Raw genomic sequence first — 26,117 nt, forward strand, 5'->3', positions numbered from 1 at the left:
TTTACCCGGTCTATAAATGATGCGTAACTAAAGCGCACATGGTGGGGTTTTTGTGGTGTGTTTTTTTAATGCAATCTTGGGTCGGGGGGGGGGGAGGATGGATGGCGGCAGTTTCCTCAGTACCCATAGGCACTCCCCCCCCTCCATAAACCGCTTCCTTGCGCCCTCCCAAAAGCACAATTCTTCTCTTTCCCGCCCCCCCCCCGCCAGCTGCGCACGTGGAAACGCGTTTACTAAAAAAAAAAACAACCCAGACGATTATATATATATATATATAACTATTGGTGCTGGGAGGAGGGCGATCAGTGAGGGAAGAGTTTGTTTCCCACCCGCTTAATTCCCTCCTCCTAAACCCCCCCCCCCCCATTTTACCACCTCGGGGAGTGGGAGGAGAAAAACCACAGTGGAGCTTTTGAGAGCGCAAAGGAAAGGAGGGGGTTTGGCGCTGGGTGGCTGCGCGCCTCGCCAAAGAAGGCGCTGCTTTGTAAAAAAAGAAAGGGGGGGTTGAGATTAAAATCTCAAGAGTTCCCCCCCCCTCTTGGTTTTGGGAGAGAAGCAGAAAGGGAAAGGAAGGGGATGTTGGGGGGGCGGAATGGATGCATGTCGAGCTGCGTCCACGTGTAGCTTTTTTTTGGATGCGGGGGGAGGGAGGGATGGGACTGGGTCAGGCAGGCGGATGGAGAGGCCAAGGCGGAGCAAGGGGGCCTTTTATGGTTTGGGGTTTTAAAGGGTCATCCAAGATGGTCTAGCAGCAGGGGGGGAGCGTGGCTTGGGCTGAATGAAAGGCGGGGTGGGGGGGAGGGCGGTGAGACACACACAACACACACACACACACTAGAACCAATTGAATGTATGGCAGCACCCAGGAGATTGGAAAGAGAGCCTTGACCCTGACTTGGACGGGGGGGGGGTCTGAAACTGCTGTTAGAAGTCTTGCAGAACACGCACAAACACACAATCTGTGTGTGTGTGTGTGTGTGTTTTTAGGGTTTCTGGTCCATTTTGAGCAATGCTTTTGGCTGAGTTGCACCCAGGAGCCAAGCTGATCTGTATTACTGAGGGCTGCTTGGCTGCAGGTTGGATCAGCCACTTTTTTTGGGGGGGGGGTGCGTTTTGTGTATTTAGGGGGGGGGGGCTTGCCAGGTGTGAACACTGGTCCTCTGCTGTTGCTTCGCTTGGTTTCCAGGCGCCTGGCTTCCTGTGTGTGTGTGGCTGCCATTGTGGGGGTTAAGCCTTGGCCTCCCCCCCCCCCCCCCGCCGCCTCTTTTGGGAGGAGCCAGGACTGCCTCCTCCACTACTGATAGCTTGGGCAGTATCATGGCTCCCCCCCCAGCAAGGAACTCTGGGAATTGTAGTTCTGTGAGGGAAGGACTATAAACAGGCACCTCTAGGGGAATTCTGTTTGGAGGGGCAGTTTGCAAAAATTGTACCTGTGTTTAAGAATAATTTCAGCGTGTTTCACGTAGAAAACACCCTCCCTTAAAAATTAAAAAGAGCCGCGCTTAACTACGTAAAACTTGAGCAAGGTCATTGTCTACATTGGATGGTGGCAGCTCTCAAGCCGAGAGGCCTTCTACATGCCTAGCAGGTGTACTGGGGGGCCTTCTGCACTCCAAGCAGCCGCTCTGCCACTGAGAACCTATGTATTCATCGCAACAGCTTGACCCCCATTTGTTGAGACAGGGTGATTGGCGGGGGCAGTCTCCCAATCTGGTGGCTCTATTTGGTGTTAGAAACTCCCAATTTTTAAACTAATTGCCAAACTTTCACCTTAGACCTAGGTTATGGTTGCCACAATGGAATGACTAAGTGCCTGGTTTTTTTTATTATTATTTTTGCAGCGAACTTTATTATTACCGTTATTATTTATTTCGGTTTCTCTTCTGCTTTTATTTTTTAAAGGGGGGAGGGGTGTCCAGTCAAAAGATCTCTAATAAAACAACTTCAGGCTTCAAGGAAAACATTTCAGATCCCTCTCTTCCGTAGATGAGTCTCTGTCCTCAAGGAGCTTGCAGTTTAAAATAGGCAAAGGGGGGGGAGAGAATGAGAGAAAATTGCAGTGGGTTTCATCCAACTAAATTATAACCGTTGCAATTAGTGGCTCTGAATTAAAAGGGCAGTTTAATTTCAGCGGGTCTGCTCTGAGTAGGACTAACAACCCATTGTGTTTGCTTCAAATGTTATAGATGGTGGTAATAATAATAATATACTATTTATATGCCACCATGGCTTCTGATCCTGCAAGCTAGGGATGATGGGAGTTGTAGTCCAAAAACAGCTGGAGACCCAAGTTTGGGAAACTCCAACCTAGAACGTTTCAGGTGTGCGGAAATGCTTTTCCGTAATTCTCCCCCCAGTAAGTTGGGTTAGTAATGATCTTGGCTGTTCCATCTGTGAAATGGGGATAAGGATAGGGCTCGCCCATAACATTTGTGGCTGGGTCAAGATGGAAACCAGTGTCTTGGCCTCATTCCATTTCTCCCTGCCTTGCAAGTGCCTTAGGGACTATTGGTCAAAAGGTGACACCGCAAATTCGGGGCCAGTCTGAATTAGTGCGGGCTTTTAAGCTCTTTTATGGGGTGGGACGAGAGGGGAATGAGCTTTAGCAGATGAGGACACGGCAAATATTTTTCTGTTGCCCTTGACAGGGGTCTGCCACAAGTAGGGTTTCCGGAACAGCCTTGATGGTTTTGGAGTACAACCCCCCCCCCCATCAGCTTTGGCGGTATATGGCTGGGCTGACTAGCAGCGTTAGAAATTAGCCATGTGCATTTTGCGACTGGCACGGGTCCGATTGCGACCACGCGGAGATTTCCACCTAGCAAATCCCCCCAGCTTCCTTTTTTCCCCAAAATTTTTTTTATTAGTTTTCATAATGTTATAAACAAACAAACACACGAGACAAACAAACATAAATCATAGCCTTATTGAAAATTACAGTTATTAACTTTAAGTGACTTCCTTTCTTCCCCTTTGTTGAATTTCATTGCATGTCCTTTTAACGGTTTTCCAAATCCCAATTTTTATGAAATTTAACTTAAACATTAACATTCTTAGATCTTCACCTTATGGAATTAAACATATTAATTCATCACTTAACATAAATAAAATACTAAGCCCATTAAGTATTTGCAAGCTATTTACAGTTAATTTAACTTGACAAATTTTACTAAATAATCATTAAATTTCTTCCACTCTTCCTGATAACTCCTCCTTCTGGTCGCGGACTCTTCCGGTGAGGTCGGCTAGCTCCGAAAAATCCATCATCTTCATCTGCCATTCTTCTACTGTTGATAATTCTTGGGTTTTCCATTTTTTAGCGAACAAAATACGAGCAGCAGTTCTGGCATACAAAAATAATTTTAACATCTTTCTTGGGCTATTCCAAACCTGTTATTCCAAGAAGAAAGGCCTCTGGTTTCTTTATAAATGTATATTTCAACATTTTTTCCCCAATTCATTATAAATCTTTTCCCAGAGGTCTTTCACCTGGGAGATCTCTCCACCTAGCAAATCTCTCCAGCTTTCTTAAGCAGGTCAGCAGAAGAGCTTATTTGTTGCCCAAATCTCCCACCTTTTTCTCCAAAGAGTCCATGGTTCACCCCCCCCCATTAATCTGTACAACGACTCTGCGAGGTGGATCAAGAGGTTGCGGCTGACTCCAAGGACACCCAGGGAGCTTCCTGATGGAGTGGCGATTCGAACCCTGATCTCCCAGGTCCCGGTCCATGACACTCTAACCACTATCCCACCCTGCCTTCCTATAGGCCTCCTGCTATGGGGCAGCTCTATAAATTGAGTACCGTATTTTTTTTATTTTTATTTTTTATAATAATTTTTATTAGTTTTCCAATTTTAAAACAAAACAACCACAACAACATAAAAACATCGACAAATACAAACAAACACACAAATATAAGTTCTTAACCTCATTTTCATAAGCCTCCTTTCTCGGATTTCCCCATACCTCACCCTTTTTACATCCTTGTTTTACAATTTTTCAGCAACCATTTTAGCCAATCAAATTTAAATTTGTTATCTTTCTCGATTTCACCTTAAATCATCAAACATTTTCGGCTGTAATTCTGCATCTTCCTTCCCCTTGACATTTTAACACTCATCAATATTATAACAGTTCTTAAGATAAGCTTTGAATTTCTTCCAATCTTCCTCCACCGTCTCTTTCTCTTGGTCGCGGATTCTGCCAGTCATTTCTGCCAGTCCCATAAAGTCAATCACTTTCGTCTGCCATTTTTCCAGTGTGGGGAGCTCTTGAGTACCGTATTTTTTGCTCTATAAGACTCCCTTTTTCCCTCCTAAAAAGTAAGGGGAAATGTGTGTGCGTCTTATGGAGCGAATGCAGGCTGCGCAGCTATCCCAGAAGCCAGAACAGCAAGAGGGATTGCTGCTTTCACTGCGCAGCGATCCCTCTTGCTGTTCTGGCTTCTGAAATTCAGAATATTTTTTTCTTGTTTTCCTCCTCAAAAAACTAGGTGCGTCTTGTGGTCTGGTGTATCTTATAGAGCGAAAAATACGGTACGTAGTAAATAAATAGGGGGAGAGTCAAATGTCCCTTAGAGAAGGATCTGAAATACAGTGGTACCTCGGGTTGCAGACACTTCAGGTTACAGACTCTGCTAACCCAGAAATATTACCTCGGGTTAAGAACATTGCTTCAGGATGAGAACAGAAATTGTGGCGCGGCGGCAGCAGGAGGCCCCATTAACTAAAGTGGTGCTTCAGGTTAAGAACAGTTTCAGGTTAAGAATGGACCTCCGGAACAAATTAAGTATTTAACCCGAGGTACCACTGTATATTCCTTGAAGCTGGCATTTGTTTTGTTCTGGATTGGTTTATTGGAGGTGTTAATGTGTTGAAAAACCGCTTTGAGATTTTTTCTTTAAAATATAAAGCCGTCTTGAAATTAATAATAATAAAGTTTCATTGGAAAAGGCACCTCGATATTCCACTTACTTTAACCTAGGATTAAGGTGCCATTTGGCGAAGAGCTTACACAGTTGTACCTTGGTTGTCAAACGCCTTGCGATTCAAATGTTTTGGTTCCCGAACGCCGCAAACCCGGAAGTGAATGTTCTGGTTTGCGAATGTTCTTTGGAACCCGAACGTCCGACTGGGCTTCCACAGCTTCTGATTGGCTGCAGGAGCTTCCTGCAGCCAATCAGAAGCCACACTTTGGTTTCTGAACGTTTTGGAAGTCGAAAGGACTTCCGGAGTGGATTCCGTTGAAGAACCAAGGTATGACTGTATATCTGTGTTTCTAACAGTGCTGACTGGGGCTCACAGGAATCATCGTCCGAAAACTTTCAGGGCGCTGTTCTAGAGCAGAGTTTTCCAAACTTGGGTCTCCAGCTAGTTTTGGACTACAATTCCTTTTTAAAAAATTGTATTAAGGCGTTCCATAATAAATTACAATAAAAAACCGCAATTCTAAACAGCAGCAAAGGGGAAGGAGGGAGAATAGAAAGTCCTCTTTCGCAGGTAAACGTTAACTTTTCCCGCGCAGAGAGGGATGATGGCTCAGCCTGCTGGAGCCTGAGGCTCTTAATCTCAAGGTATTGGGTTCAAGATCTTGCACAAAAGATTCCTGCATTAGACTTGAGGACCTCTGGGGTCCCTTCCAGCTTTTGTTATACTATGAAGCTTCCACCTGAGGGTTTCGCTTTTTCCCCTAGCCTCATCCTGGGACGTGGGTGGCGCTGTGGTCTAAACCCCTGAGCCTCTTGGGCTTTCCGGTCGGAAGGTCGGCGGTTCGAATCCCCGTGATGGGGTGAGCTCCCGTTGCTGTGTCCCAGCTCCTGCCAACCTAGCAGTTCGAAAGCACACCAGTCCAAGTAGATAAATAGGTACCACTCTGGCGGGAAGGTAAACGGCGTTTCTGTGCGCTCTGGTTTCCGTCACGGTGTCCCGTTGCGCCAGAAGCAGTTTAGTCCTGCTGGCCACATGACCCAGAGAGCTGTCTGTGGACAAACGCCGGCTCCCTCGGCCCGAAAGCGAGATGAGCGCCGCAACCCCATAGTCGCCTTTGGCTGGACTTAACTGTCCAGGGGTCCTGTACCTTTTGCCATTCTGGGAGATCTTCCTTTCCCTTCCTCTCAAACACGGTCTTTCATCTGCATCTCCTTAACCCACACAAAATGCAAAGGACCAGAGCAGAGCAGGAAGGGAAAAGGAGGAAAAAGGAAAAAGAATTTCCACTGGTCCTACAGGCTAAGGATGATGTGAGCTGGGCCTCAAGGGACCACAAGTTTGGAAAATGCTGTTCCAGAGCTTTGTGAAGCTGTCTCCCCTGAACCCTTGAGGCTTTGCTTTATACCGGGGTGGATAAAAACCAGTGATTAAAAAATAATAATCAAAAAATTGGGTGTTTTTGATTTTAATTGGATTTTTACAATGCAAAACGCTTTGGGAGGAAAAGTGTTTCTAAGGATAGTTTTCTATTTAAGTTACATTATACTCCAGAGGCTATTCAACAGGGAATAAGGATTTGTTTTAAGTTTTTTGTGTGTGCTAAAACTAAAGTCTTAAGTTGTTGCTGTTTTTAATTGTTTAACCACATCGGTTAAAAAACATTGATACATATGTTGTAATGTTACTGTTTTAGTTGTTTAAACGGTTATTTTTTTTCCTCCTTCCACTAAGGACAGCAGAAAAGTTGTCCAAATATAAACAGTTAACTTACTAAACTTTGCAATGATTTCATAATTGTGTATTCCTAATAGTATGACCAAATCGGTGTTTTTGATATAACTGTTAAAAAAAGAACTCTGAAAAATTACTGTTCCAAAAATGAAACCTTAAATCTGGTTGTAAATATTCAGATTATACCAGTGCGAATGAGTCTTTCTATAAGAAAGTGATTTAAATCAAGTCTTAAAGGTAAAGGTACCCCTGCCCGTACGGGCCAGTCATGTCCGACTCTGGGGTTGTGCGCCCATCTCACTTAAGAGGCCGGGGGCCAGCGCTGTCCGGAGACACTTCTGGGCCACGTGGCCAGCGTGACGAAGCTGTATCTGGCGAGCCAGTGCAGCACACAGAAACGCCGTTTACCTTCCCGCCGCAGCGGCACCTATTTATCTACTTGCACCCGGGGGTGCTTTCGAACTGCTAGGTTGGCAGGCGCTGGGACCGAGCAATGGGAGCTCACCCCGCCGCGGGGATTCGACCTGCCGATCGGCAAGTCCTAGGCGCTGAGGTTTTACCCACAGCACCACCCGCTTCCCAAATCAAGTCTTACTGACGAGCGATTTAAATTGATCCAGTATACCTGAAGGAGCGTCTCCACCCCCATCATTTTGCCCGGACGCTGAGGTCCAGCGCCGAGGGCCTTCTGGCGGTTCCCTCATTGCAAGAAGCAAAGCTACAGAGAACCAGGCAGAGGGCCTTCTCGGTAGTGGCGCCCGCCCTGTGGAACGCCCTTCCAGCAGATGTCAAAGCGATAAACAACTACCTGACATTCAGAAGACATCTTAAGGCAGCCCTGTTCAGGGAAGTTTTTAACGTGTGATATTTCACTGTATTTTTGGTTTCTATGGAAGCCACCCAGAGTGGCTGGGCACTAGTCCCTAGTGTGGCAAAGCAGCAAATGGAAGCTGCATACAATTGAGCAGTTCTCAGTAGGGTGGATTTGATTTAAATCAAATCAATTTAAATCACTAGTCAGTAAGACTTGATTTAAATCATTTGGTTATACCGTTAGAAATACATGGAAAGGTAATTATGAAATAATTGTGAGGTTTAATAAGTTAACTGTTTATATTTGGGCAACTTTTCTGCTGTGCTTTATTAGAAGGAGAAAAATAATCATTTCCTTAATAAGAATTTTAACAATTCATTTAACTGAAACAATAACATTACAGTGGTCCCTCGGGTTACGGACGCTTCAGGTTACAGACTCTGCTAACCCAGAAATGGTACTTCGGGTTAAGAACTTTGCTTCAGGATGAGAACAGAAATCGTGCTCCGGTGGCGCGGCAGCAGCAGGAGGCCCCATTAGCTAAAGTGGTTCTTCAGGTTAGGAACAGTTTCAGGTTAAGAACGGACCTCTGGAATGAATTAAGTACTTAGCCCGAGGTACCACTGTATAGCATATCTATCCATGTTTGATAACTGATGTGGTTAAACAATTTCTTTTAAAAAAAACACACCTTAGACTGAGTTTTAGCACACATGAAAAACTTGAAACAAGTCAACATTATTTTAAAAAACACTATTGATTTTTAATATACCCCGGTTCGGGCGGGGGGCAGATGGCGAAGTCTTCCTGGAGCTCAAAATTGCATTTCTCTGAAGGGGGCCCTTTCTGATAGGAGTTGTAAAGGTAAAGGGACCCCTGACCATTAGGTCCAGTCGTGGCCGACTCTGGGGTTGCGGCGCTCATCTCACTTTATTGGCCGAGGGAGCTGGCGTACAGCTTCTGGGTCATGTGGCCAGCATGACTAAGCCGCTTCTGGCAAACCAGAGCAGCGCACGGAAACGCCGTTTACCTTCCCGCCAGAGCGGTACCTACTTATCTACTTGCACTTTGACGTGCTTTCGAACTGCTAGGTTGGCAGGAGCAGGGACCGAGCGATGGGAGCTCACCCCGTCGTTGCGGGGATTCGAACCGCTGACCTTCTGATCGGCAAGTCCTAGGCGCTGTGGTTTAACCCACAGGGCCACCCGCATCCCACTAGGAGTTATAGTTGTCAAAACAAAAAAAACCCAACAAGGCTCTTTGCAGCCTTAAACCTCTGGGCCAAACTTCCCTCCATCAGCCCAACCAATTTCCTGATCTCTGCTGTCCTCCTCTTGTGGCAGAATCTGGACATTTAGTGCAGGAAAAGTCTCTGGAACGTTGGCACAATTTGGAGATGTTGTGGGGCAGGTTGAGAGAGAGGTTGGTTTGCATTAAAAACGCAAGCGATTTTGGTGACGGAAGGATGAATTGACGCCTCCTGTTCTTTTAATGAGAGGATTCCGATTTTGGGTTTATGTTTGTATAAACGGCAGGTGAGGGGTGCACTTGAAAGGGGAGGTGTTGCCCCACACCCCCTTTTTGGAAAAAGATCCCTGGCAGATCTAAGTCCTGATCAAAGCTTCCAGGGGTGTTAGCTTCCCTGGGTGAATTTTCGAACATGCAGCCTTTATGCTACAATAGCCAGAACCTAGAAAAAAGCTGCAACTGTTAAGAGCTTTGTGCTTGCTTTTCTCTTCCTCCCTCCTGTTCATCTTTCCTCTTGTGCCATGTCTGTTTTAGATTTTTAGAGGGCAGAGACCTCTCCATTTGGAAGCCACAAGCCGTTTGCAGGGCGGGGGGGCTATAAAAGGGCACACAAATGCATCTCCCTAGTGGTGAAATGGGTCCGTGCGCCTGGATGTTAGCCGGAACGTTGGTGCTTCCAGCTGTGTGCAGGATTCTTGCATTGCAGCGGGGTTGAGCTAGATGACCCTATGGGGTCCCTACAATCATTCTCTGAAATGCAAATGATAAGGGAGTGCTAAGACTTGTGGATTACAAAGCTTCTGCTAAACGGCCATCTTCTCTCTGGCGATCCCTCGTAGCCAAGTAAGATTGTCTTCCATGAACACGGTTTTAACTATGAGTCCGTAAGTGACTGTGGAGGCCAATTCTGGATCCTCACGTCCTTCCACAGTGGGGACATTGGTTTCTGGGCGGGAGTTGATCCTGGTGCGGGTTTGCCAAGCCTGCCTTCCTCTTAGCACGTTTCTCCCTTGCGTCCTGAGTTCGAGTGCCCACGACACCTTTGGCAAAGGCTGTTCTCCAACTGGAGCTCTCGCAGGCCAGTGTTTCCCAATTGTTGTTTATACTACTTTTTTTATTATTTGCCTTGAGAGAGTCTTTGAACCTCTTTTGTTGACCACCAGCATTACGCTTCCCATTTTTAAGTTCGGAATAGAGTACAGTGGTGCCTCGCAAGACGAAAAGAATCTGTTCCGCGATTCTCTTCGTCTAGCGGTTTTTTCGTCTTGCAAAGCAAGCCCATTGACGGCTTAGCGACTTAGCGCTATTAGCGGCTTAGCGGATAAGCAGATAAGCGGCTTAGAGGCTTAGAAAAAGGGGGGGGGAGGAAAAAAAAGTCGGAAAAACTCGCAAGACATTTTCGTCTTGCGAAGCAAGCCCATAGGAACTTCGTTTTGCGAAGCACCTCCAAAACGGAAAACCCTTTCGTCTAGCGGGTTTTTTGTCTTGCGAGGCATTCGTCTTGCGGGGCACCACTGTAGTTGCTTTGGAAGACGATCATCAGGCATCCACACAACATGACCAGTCCAACCAAGTTGATGTTGAAAAATCATTGCCATAATAGGGTGCTGGCTTCCTTAACCCAATTCTTCCCCGATTTTGATGTTGGGTTCGCTGTATCCGGGCGGCTGCATCTTCCATTGGGTTTGAAGGAAGAGGCAGAAAAACAGCTTGGTTTTCGCAGTGCAAAGAATGCGGCTGCTTCTCTCGCCGTCTGCTAACACAGCCGGTTCGGCGGCATTGCTGCTGGCCAGGATTAGGTCACTCAGCCATGATAACCGTACAGCTGACTCACCCAGGCTGTGGGGCTGCTGCTGCGGAAGCTGTGTGCCTCCTGCCAAAATTGGGCTGTGCCAAGTCTGTCCGCGTAGCCTGGTCTTGTCTTCGCTGACCTGCAAAGAGTTGCCTGGGGGGGAGTGTTTTCCCAGTGAGCCATTTGTTGCCTTTCTGTCGGAAAGCGGCAGGGCGAGACGCCAGTCAGAGCAGATTTCAGTAAGGACGCAGAAAGCTACCTTAAGTTGGTCCATCTAATTTCAGGGGTCAGCAACCTTTTTCAGCCGCGGGCCGGTCCACCGTCCCTCAGACCATGTGGTGGGCCGGACTATATTTTTTTGTGGGGGAAAGAATGAATTCCTATGCCCCACAAATAACCCAGAGATGCATTTTCAATAAGAGCACACATTCTACTCATGTAAAAACATGCTGATTCCCGGACTGTCAGGCCAGATTGAGAAGGCGATTGGGCCGCATACGGCCCACGGGCCTTAGGTTGCCTAAGGTAAAGGTAAAGTGACACCTGACCATTAGGTCCAGTCGTGGCCGACTCTGGGGTTGCGGCGCTCATCTCGCTTTACTGGCCGAGGGAGCCGGTGTACAGCTTCTGGGTCATGTGGCCAGCAGGACTAAGCCGCTTCTGGCGAACCGGAGCAGCACACGGAAACACCGTTTACCTTCCCGCTGGAGTGGTACCTATTTATCTACTTGCACTGGTGTGCTTTCGAACTGCAAGCTTTTGAACTGCTAGGTGGGCAGGAGCAGGGACCGAGCAACAGGAGCTCACCCCACCGCGGGGATTCGAACCGCCGACCTTCTGATCGGTCCTAGGCTCTATGGCATCCTCCAGAGCAGTGGTACCCAAACGTTTGGGTCCCACTCCCAGCACCCATAAAAAGCAGTTTCAGAATTTCAGTTTGCATAACCCACTGAGGAATGTCAGACATTTTAACCTTGACACCCCAGTGGCTTCCAAGAGCCCCCCTGCTATGGGGCAGCTCTATAAATTAAGTTGTTAGACGATTATTCGCCACGTGTTGCCTGTTCCTGCTTCAGTTTTTCTATAAATTAAGTGGGTCAGTCAATAGGGAAAAGCAAAAATGTCCATTAGAGAAGGATCTGAAATATTTTCACGGAAGCTTGAGTTTTCTTTATTTGGTTAAATTAGATCGTGCTTCCTCAACCTCGGCCCTCCAGATGTTTTGAGACTACAATTCCCATCATCCCTGACCACTGGCCCTGCTAGCTAGGGATCATGGGAGTTGTAGGCCAAAAACATATGGAGGGCTGAGGTTGAGGAAGCCTGTACATTGGTACCTCGGGTTAAGTACTTAATTCGTTCCGGAGGTCCGTTCTTAACCTGAAACTGTTCTTAACCTGAAACACCACTTTAGCTAATGGGGCCTCCTGCTGTTGCCACGCCACCGGAGCACAATTTCTGTTCTCATCCTGAGGCAACGTTCTTAACCCGAGGTATTATTTATGGGTTAGCGGAGTCTGTAACCTGAAGTGTCTGTAACCCGAGGTGCCACTGTATTAGGTCATGGGTAGGTAAACTAAGGCCATGGGGGCCAAATCCGGCCCAACCGCCTTCTAAATCCAGCCCACGAGCGGTCCAGGAATCAGTGTGTTTTGACATGAGTAGAATGTGTCCTTTTATTTAAAATGCATCTCTGAGTTATTTGTGGGGCATAGGAATTCGTTCATCCCCCCCCCCCAATATAGCCTGGCCCCCCACAAGGTCTGAGGGACAGTGGACTGGCCCCCTGCTGAAAAAGTTTGCTGACCGCTGTATTGGGTGTTTTCATGTGCTTCAAACCACTTTGAGATATATATCTCTCCCCCCGGCTTTAAAATACAAAACGGCATAGAAATGAAATGAATAATAATAAATTTCATTGAGAAATTCACGTAGAGTCGTGCAGCCTAGCTTTAAGGTGCCGTTTGGCCTACATATCGTGAGTTCGCAACACTTGAGCCCAGTTAATTGTGCATTTGTTCAAACTCCAAGTAAAACTATTACAAAGCCTGTGCATCGGGAGATAAACTCTCTCTGCAATGTTTGATAATCAGCTTAAAAACGAGAGTGGGGGGGGGGAGCCTTAGAACCGTTGCATGTTTTCTGGCAGGATTTTTAAAGCCCTTAAAAAAAAAAATAGTCCTTTTGCATTGGGAAATGGCTGTTGCTTCCATAACTACGTTGCCGGAGTCCTTTTGCGGCTTGCGGCCACCAGGCGTCTCTGTGAGCTTGGCTGAAAATATATTCCTGAATAAATGGAAAACTTTTTTCTGGAGATTGATGGGTTGGGGTTGGCGAATTTCTCTTTTTCGAGGGGGACAGACAGGTTTGGAACAGAGCCCCCCCTGCTCCTGATCTTTAGCACAAAGGCCTGTTTCATTTGCTGATGCTGCTCTTTTCAAACACCCAAAATCTTTTTTTTTAGTGTGTGTTTTATCTGTGATTCTTAACGACGGTCCTGCGAGATGGTCCCTCCCGTTTACCCTCAGAATTAAACAGGAGTCCTCGTAATTACACGAAAGAAAACCGGAGGCAAACCAAAACTCGCCTTTCCAAAGGCCATATATACAGTGGTACCTCGGGTTAAGTACTTAATTCGTTCCTGAGGTCCGTTCTTAACCTGAAACTGTTCTTAACCTGAAGCACCACTTTAGCTCATGGGGCCTCCTGCTGCTGCCATGCCGCTGGAGCACGATTTCTGTTCTCATCCTGAAGCAAAGTTCTTAACCCGAGGTACTATTTCTGGGTTAGCGGGAGTCTGTAACCTGAAGCGTATGTAACCCGAGGTACCACTGTATATTGTTCCTGCAGAAAAAGCAAAGACCTGAGCCATCTCTCGTGGCGAAGGTGTCGTGAGAACTGGGTCCACTTCTTGGATTCTATGGATTTAAGAGCTGGGGGTGAAATCACGGCCCCTGGGTCTTTTTCAGAAATTGCACCTGGAAGACCAGAGTTCGAATCCTTACCTGTGTGACCTAGTGCCATTGCAATGCAGGAATATGCAGCTGTCCCAGGGTGGATAAAAATCAGATTATTATTATTATTATTATTATTATTATTATTATTAAAAAAACTAAACATTTCAGAAGCTGAACAAACTCTGTTTGACTTCTGAGGTACGGCTGTAGAGTCGTACCTTGGTTCTCAAACTTAATCCGTTCTGGAAGTCTGTTCCAAAATCAAAGCATTCCAAAACCAAGGTGCACTTTCCCATAGAAACAGTTACAGATAGGTAGCCGTGTTGGTCTGCCATAGTCAAAACAAAATAAAAAAAACTCCTTCCAGTAGCACCTTAAAGACCAACTAAGTTAGTTTTTGGTATGATCTTTCGTGTGCATGCACACTTCTTCAGATACACTGAAACAGAAGTCACCAGACCCTTATTATACATGACAAAGCCATTTTTCACCTTCTCACCCCTTGCTTTTTCCTGTAAGACCTATTGCAGTCGTTAAGAGTCGTCAACAGGCTCATCACAGCTATCTGCCAATCACTCAATCCCACCACCCTTCTGAGTAATACCCCTCCCCACCTTCTCACTATATAGAAGGGTCTGGTGACTTCTGTTTCAGTGTATCTGAAGAAGTGTGCATGCACACGAAAGCTCATACCAAGAACTAACTTAGTTGGTCTTTAAGGTGCTACTGGAAGGAATTTTTTTATTTTGTTTTCCCATAGAAAGTAATACAAAACAGATTAATCCGTTCCAGACTTTTAAAAACGCCTAAAACGGCAATTTAACATGAATTTTACTATCTAATGAGACCATTGATCCATAAAACGAAAGCAATAAACAATGTACTGCAGTCACACAATCAGTAGCTGAACTGGGTTCCACACAGTCGCACACACAAAAAAGAGCCACAAAACCCCAAAATAAATAGCGAAAACAGGCAGACCTCAGCGTAATGCGCAAAACGGAGCATGTTCGGCTTCCGAAAAATGTTCGCAAGCTGGAACACTTTAACTTCCAGGTTTGCAGTGTTTGGGGTTCCGTGTTATTTGAGTACCAAGGCGTCATACCTCGGGTAGCGAACGTGATCCGTATGGGAGGCTCCTTCGCAACCCGCAGCGTTTGCAACCTGAAGCACCGTGTCTGCGTACACACGGGACGCGATCCGGTGCTTCTGTGCATGCGCACAGCGTCATTTTTGCGTGCATGCACAAGTGCCGAAACCCGGAAGCGACCCGTTCCGGTACTTCCGGGTCCGGCAGGGTCCGCAACCCGAAAACGCAGCGTTCGTAACCCGAGGTATGACTGTATATCATTTCCCAGAAATCCTTTTATCATTTTGTGGTTCTCAAATATCCTTTATTAGGCATAGCAAACCACACATTGTCAAACAGACACCGTATACAAATTGTGCAAAGTACGAGCTCAACATAACAAGGTTTGACCCAGTCAGATCTTTAACTCCAGAGAAAATCAATTTGCATAAATAATACAATACAACCACTGAATCTCTTTATAATGACCCAGTCTTTCTACATGGACAGCACTCAGAAATTCAGCCACTATTAAAGTAATTTGATCATTACTATCCGAAAGCAGGTACTGTACTGAACTGTTGGTAGCATAGACATCAGCCTATTGAGTTGCAAGGCCTTTAATAATTGTCTTCTGGCACAAATGCCAAAATCACAAGAAAACAAAATATGCTCCAAAGTATCAGGTTCCTGTTTCCTACATTTGCAGAGACGCTCTGATTCCGGGAGAGCTAAACATCTTCCTCTCACTATCATCGAGGGAAACATATTAAATCTGGCCAACATAAGCATCCTGCACAATTCAAATCATTTTGCAATTCTACCACAATTTCCCAGGTGAAGGAGTTGGTTCTGGACAACTGCCGCTCCGACGACGGCAAGATTGGAGGGCTCTCCCCTGATTTCGAAAACCTCGAATTCCTCAGCATGATCAATGTGAACCTCCTGTCCGTCGCCAACCTCCCAAAACTCAATAAACTGCGCAAGGTAAGTTGGTGTAAAGCTAAAGGGTTCCTTCCAGGAACTGCCATCTTCCCTATAAGACAGGGGTGCCCAAACTCTTTTCAGAGAGGGCCAGATTTGATGAAGTGAGGGCCAGCCTGTTGTTGTTGTTGTTGTTGTTTTTAGGATTTGACCCAAAGAAATAAACTGCCACAGGGGACTTTGGGTAAGGTTTGGGGCAAGAGAAAGGGTGTGAGGGTTGTTGGGGGGGTTTCTCATTGTGAGACAGGGAAGGGTTCAGGAGACTTTGTGGATATTTAAGTTATAATTAGAAAACTCTTAATAAAGGAAACACCTTATAAGAAGTAAATTAAGTCGGCCAGATAAAGGATAAAGGAAGTCTTTTATTTGGTTGTTTGTATTGTTGTATGTCATGCTTATTGTATGTTACGTTCACGTTTAATGAGGATGGATTTCCGTATGGGGGGGGGGTTAGGTTACATTGTAAATAAAATTTCCAATAAAAATAAAATAAATAAAAGTTTTTAAAATTAAAAAATCAAATTGCATTTTTAATTATTATTATTATTTAAATCTGGATTTAAAAAAAATTGGATTTTTGGAATAAAATGCTTTTGGAGGAAAAATCTTTCTGAAGATTTTCTATTTAAGTTATGTTAAAGCCCAAAGGCTGTTCATCAGTTTTTCATGTGTGCTAAAACTCAAGTGTGTTGTTGTTGTGGTGGGTGGTGGTGGTGGTTAAACAATTAAAAAGAAACATGTTAAGAAACATGGAAACATGGAATGCTATAATGTTACTGTTTTAGTTGAACAAATTGTTACTAAGGAAATGATTGGTTTTTCTCCTTCCAGTGAAGTACAGCAGAAAATTTGTCCAAATATAAACAGTTAGCTTACTAAACCTCACAATTTCATAATTATCTGTGTATTTCTGATAGTATAACCGAATCAGTAATTTTTGATATAACTGTAAAAACTGGCTCTGAAAATTTATTGTTCCCAAAAACGAAACCTCCCATCTGGTTGTAAATATTAAGATTATGTCAGCAAGAATGAGTCTTTCTGTAAAAAAATACTAATTAAATCGGGTCTTACTTACTAGTGATTTAAATAGTGATTTAAATCAAATCCTCAAATCCACCCTGGGCGATTTTCTACAGAGAAAAGGGTGTGCTTTTGGGGGCTTTCAGGGTTTCCCCGAACTTGGGTCTCCAGCTGTTTTGGGACTACAGTTCCCATCGTCTCTGACCATTCTCGCTAGGGATGATGGGATTCGTAGTCCAAAAACAGATGGAGATCCAAGTTTGGAGGGCGGACCCTGGTTTAAAGAACAGGCAGGTAAGAGACAACACAGCAAAGTGGGGAGAGAAAACAGTTTTTCTCCCTAAAACTCGCAGACACCCAAGGAAGCTGAACATCTGAAGGTTTGAGACCGATAAAAAAGAAAGGAACTTGTTCACGCAGCCCATCGTTAAACTGCGGAACTCCTCGCTATGTGACGCTTGACGCTTTTCTGTTTCTCCCCTCTGCAGCTGGAGCTGAGCGACAATAGGATTTCCGGCGGCTTGGAAGTCCTTGCCGAGAAAACTCCAAACTTGACGCACTTGAATCTTAGCGGAAACAAAATCAAGGATATAAACACTTTGGAGCCGCTGGTGAGTTAAACGCTTCTCTCAAAGGGCTGGAGGAAACTATCTATCTATATACCGTATTTTTCGCTCTATATAAGACGCACCAGACCACAAGACGCACCTAGTTTTTGGAGGAGGAAAACAAGAAAAAAAATACTCTGAATCTCAGAAGCCAGAACAGCTAGAGGGATCGCTGTGCAGCGAAAGCAGCAATCCCTCTTGCTGTTCTGGCTTCTGGGATAGCTGCGCAGCCTGCATTCGCTCCATAAGACGCACACATATTTCCCCTTACTTTTTAGGAGGGAAAAAGTGAGTCTTATAGAGCAAAAAATACGGTATATATATTTGTGTGTTCCTCTTTTTGTGAAGTCGCCTCCCTCCTCCCCCCTTTTCTTCCTAGGGGTTTCGCCCCTTTTTTCATCCTCAAATTTTGAGGTGCTTTTACCCTCTCTCCTGCCAGAATTCAGCAGCTGCTGCTGCTGCTTTGCTTTGTAACCCAAAGTCAAGTACATAGTCCTCATGGTTTGCAAAGAACTGCATGGTTGTAGTTTGGTGGGAACGCGAGGCCTCAAAACCTTGAATTGGCAGGGGGGTTGGTCAGGGTCTTGGGGTTGTAGCCAACTGCGTCCTGTTTCTCGGAGTAGACTCATTGAAATCAATGGACATAATGTGCCAGAATTAGACAAAAACAAGGTTTTTGAAAATCATGAATAAAAATGTGTGCCCCACCACTGAGACCGTTCCATTGTAACTATCCCACCTCCCCAAATTTCAACACCTCTTGCGATGGTTTGACCCCTTTCAGTTTTAACAGTACAAATTCAACAAAAACACCTTCCATATCTCCTCAGAATCATTTCTTCTGCATATTCCCTGTCTTACCTTAATGGCACATGTTAAAAGCTTCTGCGGTTTTTTAAAAACAAGTTATTTTAAACATTTTTTCCGATTCATTATATATCATCTCCCAGAAAGTTCCCACCACTTTGCACGTCACGTCTGCCACATATGATAGAAGGTACCTTCTATTTCTTTACATTTCCAGCGGGCGTTTCTCTCCCCCCCCCCCCCCCGCTGCAAAAAACATTTATTTTTTAATTAATTTTACATACTGTTGCTAATCTGAAGCTGGTGGTTTGCAAAATGTGGTTTATGCACACTTTAAATTTGTCCCAGTAACAAACCTGTTGCCGGTGAGCAATTTTGCTGCAGCATTCCATGCTGACTGCAGCTCGTGGCTCTGATTTACGGGGACGGGGACGGGGGTCATGCGATTATCGTTCGCCTGGTTCACCTCCAGAATCTCCACAGAAAAAGCTGTCTCACCTACGAAGTTTGGACCTCTTCAACTGCGAAGTGACGACGCTCATCAGCTACCGGGAGAGCATCTTCACCCTTCTCCCGCAACTCACTTACCTCGACGGCTTTGACACGAACGACAAAGAGGCGCCCGACTCCGACCCAGAAGTGGACGGGCTGGAAGACGAGTACGATGAGAACGGGGAAGGTGAGACTCGGTCGGACGCGGGGAAGGACTTTTGAGTTTTTGGAAATCGAACGCGCGCCGTATGCTCCAATGCATCGTGGATTTTTCCTTTCCTTTTGTCAACTTCCTGGCCCCATTTCCCACAGTGTTTTTTTTTTATTTCTTCCCCATTTGCTGTGCCCTAACTAGACGCAGGTGGCGCTGTGGGTTAAACCACAGAGCCTAGGGCTTGCCGATCAGAAGGTCGGCGGTTCGAATCCCCGCGACAGGGTGAGCTCCCGTTGCTCAGTCCCAGCTCCTGCCAATGTAGCAGTTCGAAAGCACCTCAAAGTGCAAGTAGATAAATAGGTACCGCTCCGGCGGGAAGGTAAACGGCGTCTCCGTGTGCTGCTCTGGTTCGCCAGAAGCGTCTTAGTCATGCTGGCCACATGACCCAGAAGCTGTACGCCAGCTCCCTCTGCCAGTAAAGCAAGATGAGTGCCGCAACCCCAGAGTCGGTCATGACTGGACTTAATGGTCAGGGGTCCCTTTACCTTTAACTTCTGTCCCTTATATCAGGCATCCCCAAACTCAGCCCCCCAAATGTTTTGGGACTACAACTCCCATCATCCCTAGCTAGCAGGACCAGTGGTCAGGGATGATGGGAATTGTAGTCCCAAAACATCTGGAGGGCCGAGTCTGGGGATGCCTGCCTTATATACCATAACAGTACAATGATCTCTCTTTTTTGAAATATTTTTTACCAATACAATTTTACCATCAATCAGTTTATAATAAACATCCCTTGAGATTTTCTGAATCTCTTGACTTAATCCTGTCCCCTATGTGGTTCCTCGTGACAATGTTTATAACTACATATCATTCCATTCTCCAAATTTCCTTTTTCCAAGTCATCCATAGTTTTCGTTACATGACAGTTGAGTCTTAGAGTCCAGCTCAAGTTTTGATTTGCTTACAGTGGTCTCCTGAATACATTTTTAAAAATTCCCATTCTTTTTCAAAGTTCTTGTCTGGATTCCCAAGTCTCCCGTTAGCTTTGCCATATCAGTACAATAATCTCTTAATTCCATCCGTTGCTCCAAGTTCAATAAACTGCTCAATTGTCTTTTTGGAACTTCTGAACTGATTATCCCTGGGAGAAAGGCTTCACGCAAATCAGGGTTGTTGATCTCTCATGGAATATATATATATATTTTTCGTCTGCCCCCCCCCCCCCGGCCTTTCCCAGAAGGCGAAGAGGAAGATGAAGAAGACGAAGAAGAACTCGACGAGGATGCAGTCGACGACGAAGAGGATGAAGAAGATCTGGATGGGGAAGAGGAGGAGGACGGGGTTGATGATGAAGTAAGTTTGCAAGACGGCTCTCCTCCTCCTCCCCCCACCCCCCCACCCCCCGCTTTTAACTTCGCATTTCCCAGAGCATCCCTCCCCCAGAAAGAGAGGGAAAAAAGAGATTTTTTTTTTTGCAGGTAGCTGATCCTTCAGACGGGAAAACTGCCTGGCGCAAAGCCAGGCCATTTAAATAATCACAATAATATTCTTTTCCTCTATACAGGTATCTAGGCTAGCCCGCTTAACCCTGAGATCAAATGCATGCTCTTACCATATTCTAAAGGAGGACGCAAGATGCTGGTCCTCATTGTTGTGGTTAAAGAGCTGGTTTCAAATAGGGGCCCTCTAGCTCCAAAAGGGACGCGGGTGGTGCTGTGGGTTAAACCACAGAGCCTAGGACTTGCCGATCAGAAGGTCGGCGGTTCGAATCCCCACAACGGGGTGAGCTCCCGCTGCTCGGTCCCTGCTCCTGCCCACCTAGCAGTTCGAAAGCACACCAGTGCAAGTAGATAAATAGGTACCGCTCCGGCGGGAAGGTAAACGGCATTTCCGTGTGCTGCTCTGGTTCGCCAGAAGCGGCTTAGTCCTGCTGGCCACGTGACCCGGAAGCTGTACGCCGGCTCCCTCGGCCAGTAAAGTGAGATGAGCGTGACAACCCCAGAGTCGGCCACGACTGGACCTAATGGTCAGGGGTCCCTTTACCTTGCTCGATTTTAGCCCCAGCGGCTCGACAGCGCTTAAAAGACAGTGCTCTTCTCTGTCACTGTGCTACAGTGCCTATCCCCAAAATCTAGGGTTGTGGGGGGGGGGTTAGATACAAGCGACTCTCAGCTTGGCACTGGGGCTATGCTTCGGGGACGTTGCGCAAAGCTGTAATCGTCGGCTTTTAGAGTTGGAAGGGACTGCGAGGGTGCTCGTGTCTTTCACCCAATGTTGGGGCTTCGAAACCCACAACCCTGAGATTAAAAGTCCCATGGGATTGGGTGGGGGTGGAAACAGATTTCCTGGGCACCCGCTTTGAATTTCTTTCTTTTTTTTTAACTTCCAAGCGGCTCCCCCCAGAGTGGAATGCTCTCCCCAGAGAGACACTCATTTCATGTCTTTAAGCGCCAGGCGAAAAACATTCTTCTTTACCCATTAAATCAGGGGTGCCCAGATTAAATCGGGGGCTGGATTAGGCCCCCGAAACAGACTTTGGACATGCCTGCTTTAAATAAACTGTGGCCTGTGAACGTGTGGGGCAGAGGGCTGTTATTAACGATTATTCTTTTGCCTGCCTGTCAGTATGCTTGTTCATGTTTTCATTTTATCATTATTGATGTTCCGTAATGTGCTTTTAATGTTGCACGCTGCCCTGTGATCTTTCGATGGCGGGAGGTTTATAAGTGGAATTAATAATAGCTGAACGCGCACAGGTTAAATTTGTGCAAGTTGCGAGCTGTGTCTCCTTCTTGGGTTGAGGTAAAAGCTTCTGCTCCTCTTTTGACTTCAGGAGGAAGAGGAAGGCGAAGAAGATGATGAAGACGAAGGTGAGCCTTTTTAAATCGGCGCTCTGGTCTCTGAGGGGTGGTGAAGAGGTGGCAAGCCTTTTCCTCCCAAAGGATACAGTGGTGCCCCGCAAGACGAACGCCTCGCAAGACGGAAAACCCGCTAGACGAAAGGGTTTTCCGTTTTGGAGGCGCTTCGCAAAACGAATTTCCCTATGGGCTTGGTTCGCAAGACAAAAATGTTTTGCGAGTTCCTGCGGGGTTTTTTCCCTTCCCCCCCCCCTTTTCCTAAGCCCTAAGCCACTTATCAGCTGATCCGCTAAAAGCCGCTAAACTGCTAATAGCGCTAATCCGCTAAGCTGTCAATGGGCTTGCTTCGCAAGACGAAAAAACCGCTATACGAAGAGCCTCACGGAACGGATTAATTTCGTCTTGCGAGGCACCACTGTAGTTAATCCAAGGGCTATTTAGGTTATTTATGTATGCTGCTACTGCGGCCCATGTTTTGTTAGCCCAAAAATGGAAAAGGAACGAGGTCCCAACTAAAGAGGAATGGAAAGTTAAACTGTTGGAATATGCACAGCTTGCAGACCTAACATTGAATAAGAGAACAAGAACAACATGCGTTTAGAGAAGAAAACGTTTATGGGATATACGGGGGTGGGGGAATTGTGTACACTTGAAAACATGGGCAGCGTTAAGAGAAATTCAACAGTGTAAATAAGTTTTGATGGATGCAATGATGGAATATTTAAAAAGTATAATTTGTGTAAAATACGCAGGGATTCATGATACTCAGAATGAACCATGGAAAGAGAAGAAGGAAAGCCATTATTCATTTAAACAACCTTAAAATATCAGTCTAAATGGTAAAACAAAGTTTAATAAAAATATATTTTTTAAAAAATATAATCTGAGGGCCGGTTACGCATGGGCTTTTAAATCCCAGGTCCTCGGTTTGAATACTCTTGTAGCTCTGAGCAAATCTCCCAGCCTCCTGTCTGTATCACAATTTGCACTAACCTACCTCACAAGGGGGACGCAGGTGGTGCTGTGGTCTAAACCACTGAGCCTAGGGCTTGCCGATAAGAAGGTCAGCGGTTCGAATCCCCATGACGGGCTGAGCTCCTGTTGCTCGGTCCCTCCTCCTGCCCACCTAGCAGTTCAAAAGCACGTCAAAGTGCAAGTAGATAAATAGGTACCGCTCCGGCGGGAAGGTAAACGTCGTTTCCGTGCGCTGCTCTGGGTCACCAGAAGCGGCTTAGTCCTGCTGGCCACATGACCCGGAAGCTGTACGCCGGCTCCCTCGGCCAGTAAAGCGAGATGAGCGCCGCAACCCCAGAGTCGTCCACAACTGGACCTAACGGTCAGGGGTCCCTCTACCTTTACCTTTTTACCTTACAAAGTTGGCGTGCAGAGTGCGCCCGTGAAACTGCACAGGGTGTCACTTGGGTGGTTTTTACGTCGTCATCATCTTTACCATATTTTTCGCCCCATAGGACGCACCGGCCCATAGGACGCACCAAGTTTTTTTGGGGGGAAATAAAGTTTTTTGTGGGGCCGGCAGTGGGGAGAAGCGCTCTTCTCCCCGCAGCCCTCCTGCAGACCAGGTCCGGGGACAGAGGGAGGACGCGCTGCACCTCCCAACTGTCCCTGGAGCTTGTGGGGCTGGCGGCCGGGAGAAGCACGCGTCTCCCCGCCGTCAGCCTCCAAACCACATCGGGAGATAGCGGGATGGCGGCGTTGTGGGGCTGGCGCTGCGGCTCTCCTGAAGCCTGGAGAGCGAGAGGGGTCGGTGCGCACCAGGCTTCAGCGAAAGCCTGCATTCGCCCCATAGGACGCACACGCATTTCCCCTTCATTTTTGGAGGGGGAAAAGTGCGTCCTATAGGGCGAAAAATACGGTAATTTGTATACCGCCTTTCTATCTTACAATACATCTTAGAACAATCTAATGCAATACAAAAATGTGATAATAAAACATAACTTTAAAACAGGCGGCCTCCATCAAGAAAGTAACATTCAACAATCATTAGAATAGTATAATATAATAATATCAACATATAAAAGTTAAATGGAAATCCACTCAACAGTTACAGTAATATATAAACTATAATCAATAAAACAATGGCAAGCCACAGTACAATACACATTGAGAGGCAGAGAGTCGGGCAAGGCAGCTGCGATGGATGCAAAAGTTTAAATACCAGGAGATTAAAATTACCCCGGCTTCCTAAAAGGCTTGTCTAGAACATTTTCAGCAGTTGCTTGCTTGATTTCGATAGCCAGTGAGTTCCAGTGTTTAGCCCCAGGCTTGTTCTTACAAATACAGAACAAAGAAATAATTTTGCCAGGGGTGGACATTGCTGTTCCTTTTTTAAATATGTGTGTTTTCTCTCCCCACCCCCCAAAGATCTCCCTCAGGGCGAGAAGCGGAAACGAGAGATTGAGGACGAAGGGGAAGACGACCCCGACGAAGATGATGACGACGACGAAGACGACTGACCGGCTCCTCTTCCTCGTAGCCAGACGATCCGTTTTTTTTACGGACTGTGACTTTCCTGCTGTTCCGCAAGTGAGACTGTGACGACAAATTTCTTCTCTCCCCTTCCTCTCCCGCCCCTGTGGGGCCCCCCCCACCCACCCGCACTCTGATCCCCGGCCCCCCACAGTTGCTTCCGGGCCCACCAACCCCTTTGTATCGCTGCGACATCCACAGTATATTTTTTTAAAATGTAGAATACAGTTGAGGTGTTTCAGGAGACGTTGTTGGGTGGCTTTCTCTTCCCCCCCCCAGAAAATGCGCACAGTTTTTCTTTCTCCCCCCCCCCCCCAAATACCTCAGCCCCTTCAACTCCTCTCCTGTTTTTGGGTATTTTATGACCAAAGGCTTCGCGAATCGGATGGTGCGTCGGACAAGCACGTTTCCGTCTCTCTTCCACACCACTTGCCCCCCCTAACCCCCATAAAAAATCACAAATTCTCTGCTCTGCCACTAGGGGGCAGGGCTGGGTTGGGGACCACCCCCCCTCCACAGGTGGCAGTTTTGGAATCGGGGTGCAGTGATGACGACGGCGATGAATTCTCCAGCTGTCATGGCAGATTCCCAGACCACTCTGGATGCTGTTTCATTTTTCTAACTTTTTTTTTTGGAGAAAAAAGCCTCTTTTTTAAGCCATGAATTGCAGCCAGCTGATCTGTGGTCGTCGGCCCAACACTTTTTTTGGGGGGGGGGGGCTTATTTTGGATGTGGTGTTTCCCTGTAAAACCTTCCAACTGTTCTGATAGTCTTTCCCCAGTTAGGTTGACTTGAGTTACCGAAGACCTGCGGGGAGAATTCCTTATTATTTGCTCAGATTTCCAATTTAATTTGAGGGGGTTTCTGCTCCCCGATGGAGGGCTGCCGTATTATTTCAGAGCTCGCCTCCCCCCCCCACCCAGTGGGGGCTTGAATCCCAAGCCCCGCTCCTTAACTTGCTTTATCCTTAACAAGGCGAGTGGTTTAGAAGAAAAACAAGAGTCGTCCTCTTCCCGACTCCTTTGTTTTGTTTTGTTTTCTCCTTCCCTCCCCGGTTTTGGAAATTCCACCTGAGGCTTCTAACTTGTAAGGACTGCACAAAAAACATGACAATAATGGGAGGGACAGGACAAGAATGAACGAGGAGCGAATCGAAATTGTGCTGCCGAATCATATATAACGTTTCGTTTGGGGGCGATGGAGTTGGTGCGTACACAAAAGCCTTTCCTTAAATTCTGTGTCCGCATATGGCGATACTTCCTTGTCAAGCCCAGTTGCAGTCCAGAATCTCTTTTTTTGTCTCTCTTGGGAGGGAATTGCGGCAGCATGCAACAAGTTGGGTGGGGGCCGGTCACGGGGTCCCGCCTTCGGGGTTGGGGAGACGACGACGGCTGCACATCTGGGCGTGGCGTTGGGGCCTAGGAATGAGGTTGGAGATAAAAATCCTACAAGATTGGGGGGGGGAGAGAGAGATAGGTTCTTCCCTACTGAATCCCAGATCTTTGCTTGGTGGTGGGGGGAATAGCTGGATTGCTGGAGATTTGGGGGTTCAGCTTGTCCCAGGGCAGGTAACACCATCTTCTTTTTGCCCCCCCCAACCCCACCACCACCACCACAAATAAATTAAAGAGTTGTGTTTCCATCTTCCCTGGGATAGTCTGCCTGCCCCCACTTCACAACAGAACATGGTTTTTCTGAGTTTTAAGATATTAGCCCTCGTTCAAAAACAGGCCTTATGATGTGGTCAAAAGCTAAACCCAGAAATGAAGATTCCCCTCTCGTTTTTTTGTGCGTGCGGTTTTTTGTTTTGTTCTTTCTGGGGTTTTCCGGTCCTTTTTTTATATATCTCCTTTTTGTTAAGAGAAATTTGAATAAGACTTTTAATAAAAGACTTCAGTTTTTAAAAACCAACCCTTGCGACGTTATGAGGGATCTGCATCCGTTCTTTGGTGTCTTCTGTTTCCCATGGGGGCCGGGGAGGATTTCATTTCACAAAACAAAAATACTGCTTACATTTGAAATGGAGGCTTGGCTGGCAACCAGACAGGCAAGAGTTCGAAAGGAATACAGTGGTTCTCAAACTTTATCCGTTCTGGAAGTCCGTTCCAAAACCAAAGCGCGCTTTCCCATAGAAAGTAATGCAGAACAGATTAATCCATTC

General features: G+C 46.4%; 1 protein-coding gene across 2 annotated transcripts in view; it reads left to right on the plus strand.

Moving 5' to 3' along the window:
- Positions 1-26,117, plus strand: part of LOC307207165 (putative acidic leucine-rich nuclear phosphoprotein 32 family member C) — a 38,825-nt gene that overhangs the window by 1,059 nt on the left and 11,649 nt on the right. The window contains exons 2-7 of one of the 2 annotated variants that reach the window (XM_079960928.1): positions 15,378-15,527; positions 17,036-17,158; positions 18,446-18,641; positions 19,849-19,964; positions 21,445-21,481; positions 23,852-25,867. In XM_079960928.1, coding sequence (XP_079817054.1) covers positions 15,378-15,527; positions 17,036-17,158; positions 18,446-18,641; positions 19,849-19,964; positions 21,445-21,481; positions 23,852-23,943 — 714 coding nt within the window. In that variant the 3' untranslated portion in view covers positions 23,944-25,867. Of the gene's footprint in view, positions 1-15,377; positions 15,528-17,035; positions 17,159-18,445; positions 18,642-19,848; positions 19,965-21,444; positions 21,482-23,851; positions 25,868-26,117 lie in introns of those variants that run through there. The other variant, XM_079960929.1, reaches the window with a different exon arrangement.

Source organism: Podarcis cretensis (assembly GCF_951804945.1).
Source record: "Podarcis cretensis genome assembly, chromosome: 18".
In the NCBI taxonomy this organism is placed as follows: domain Eukaryota; kingdom Metazoa; phylum Chordata; class Lepidosauria; order Squamata; family Lacertidae; genus Podarcis; species Podarcis cretensis.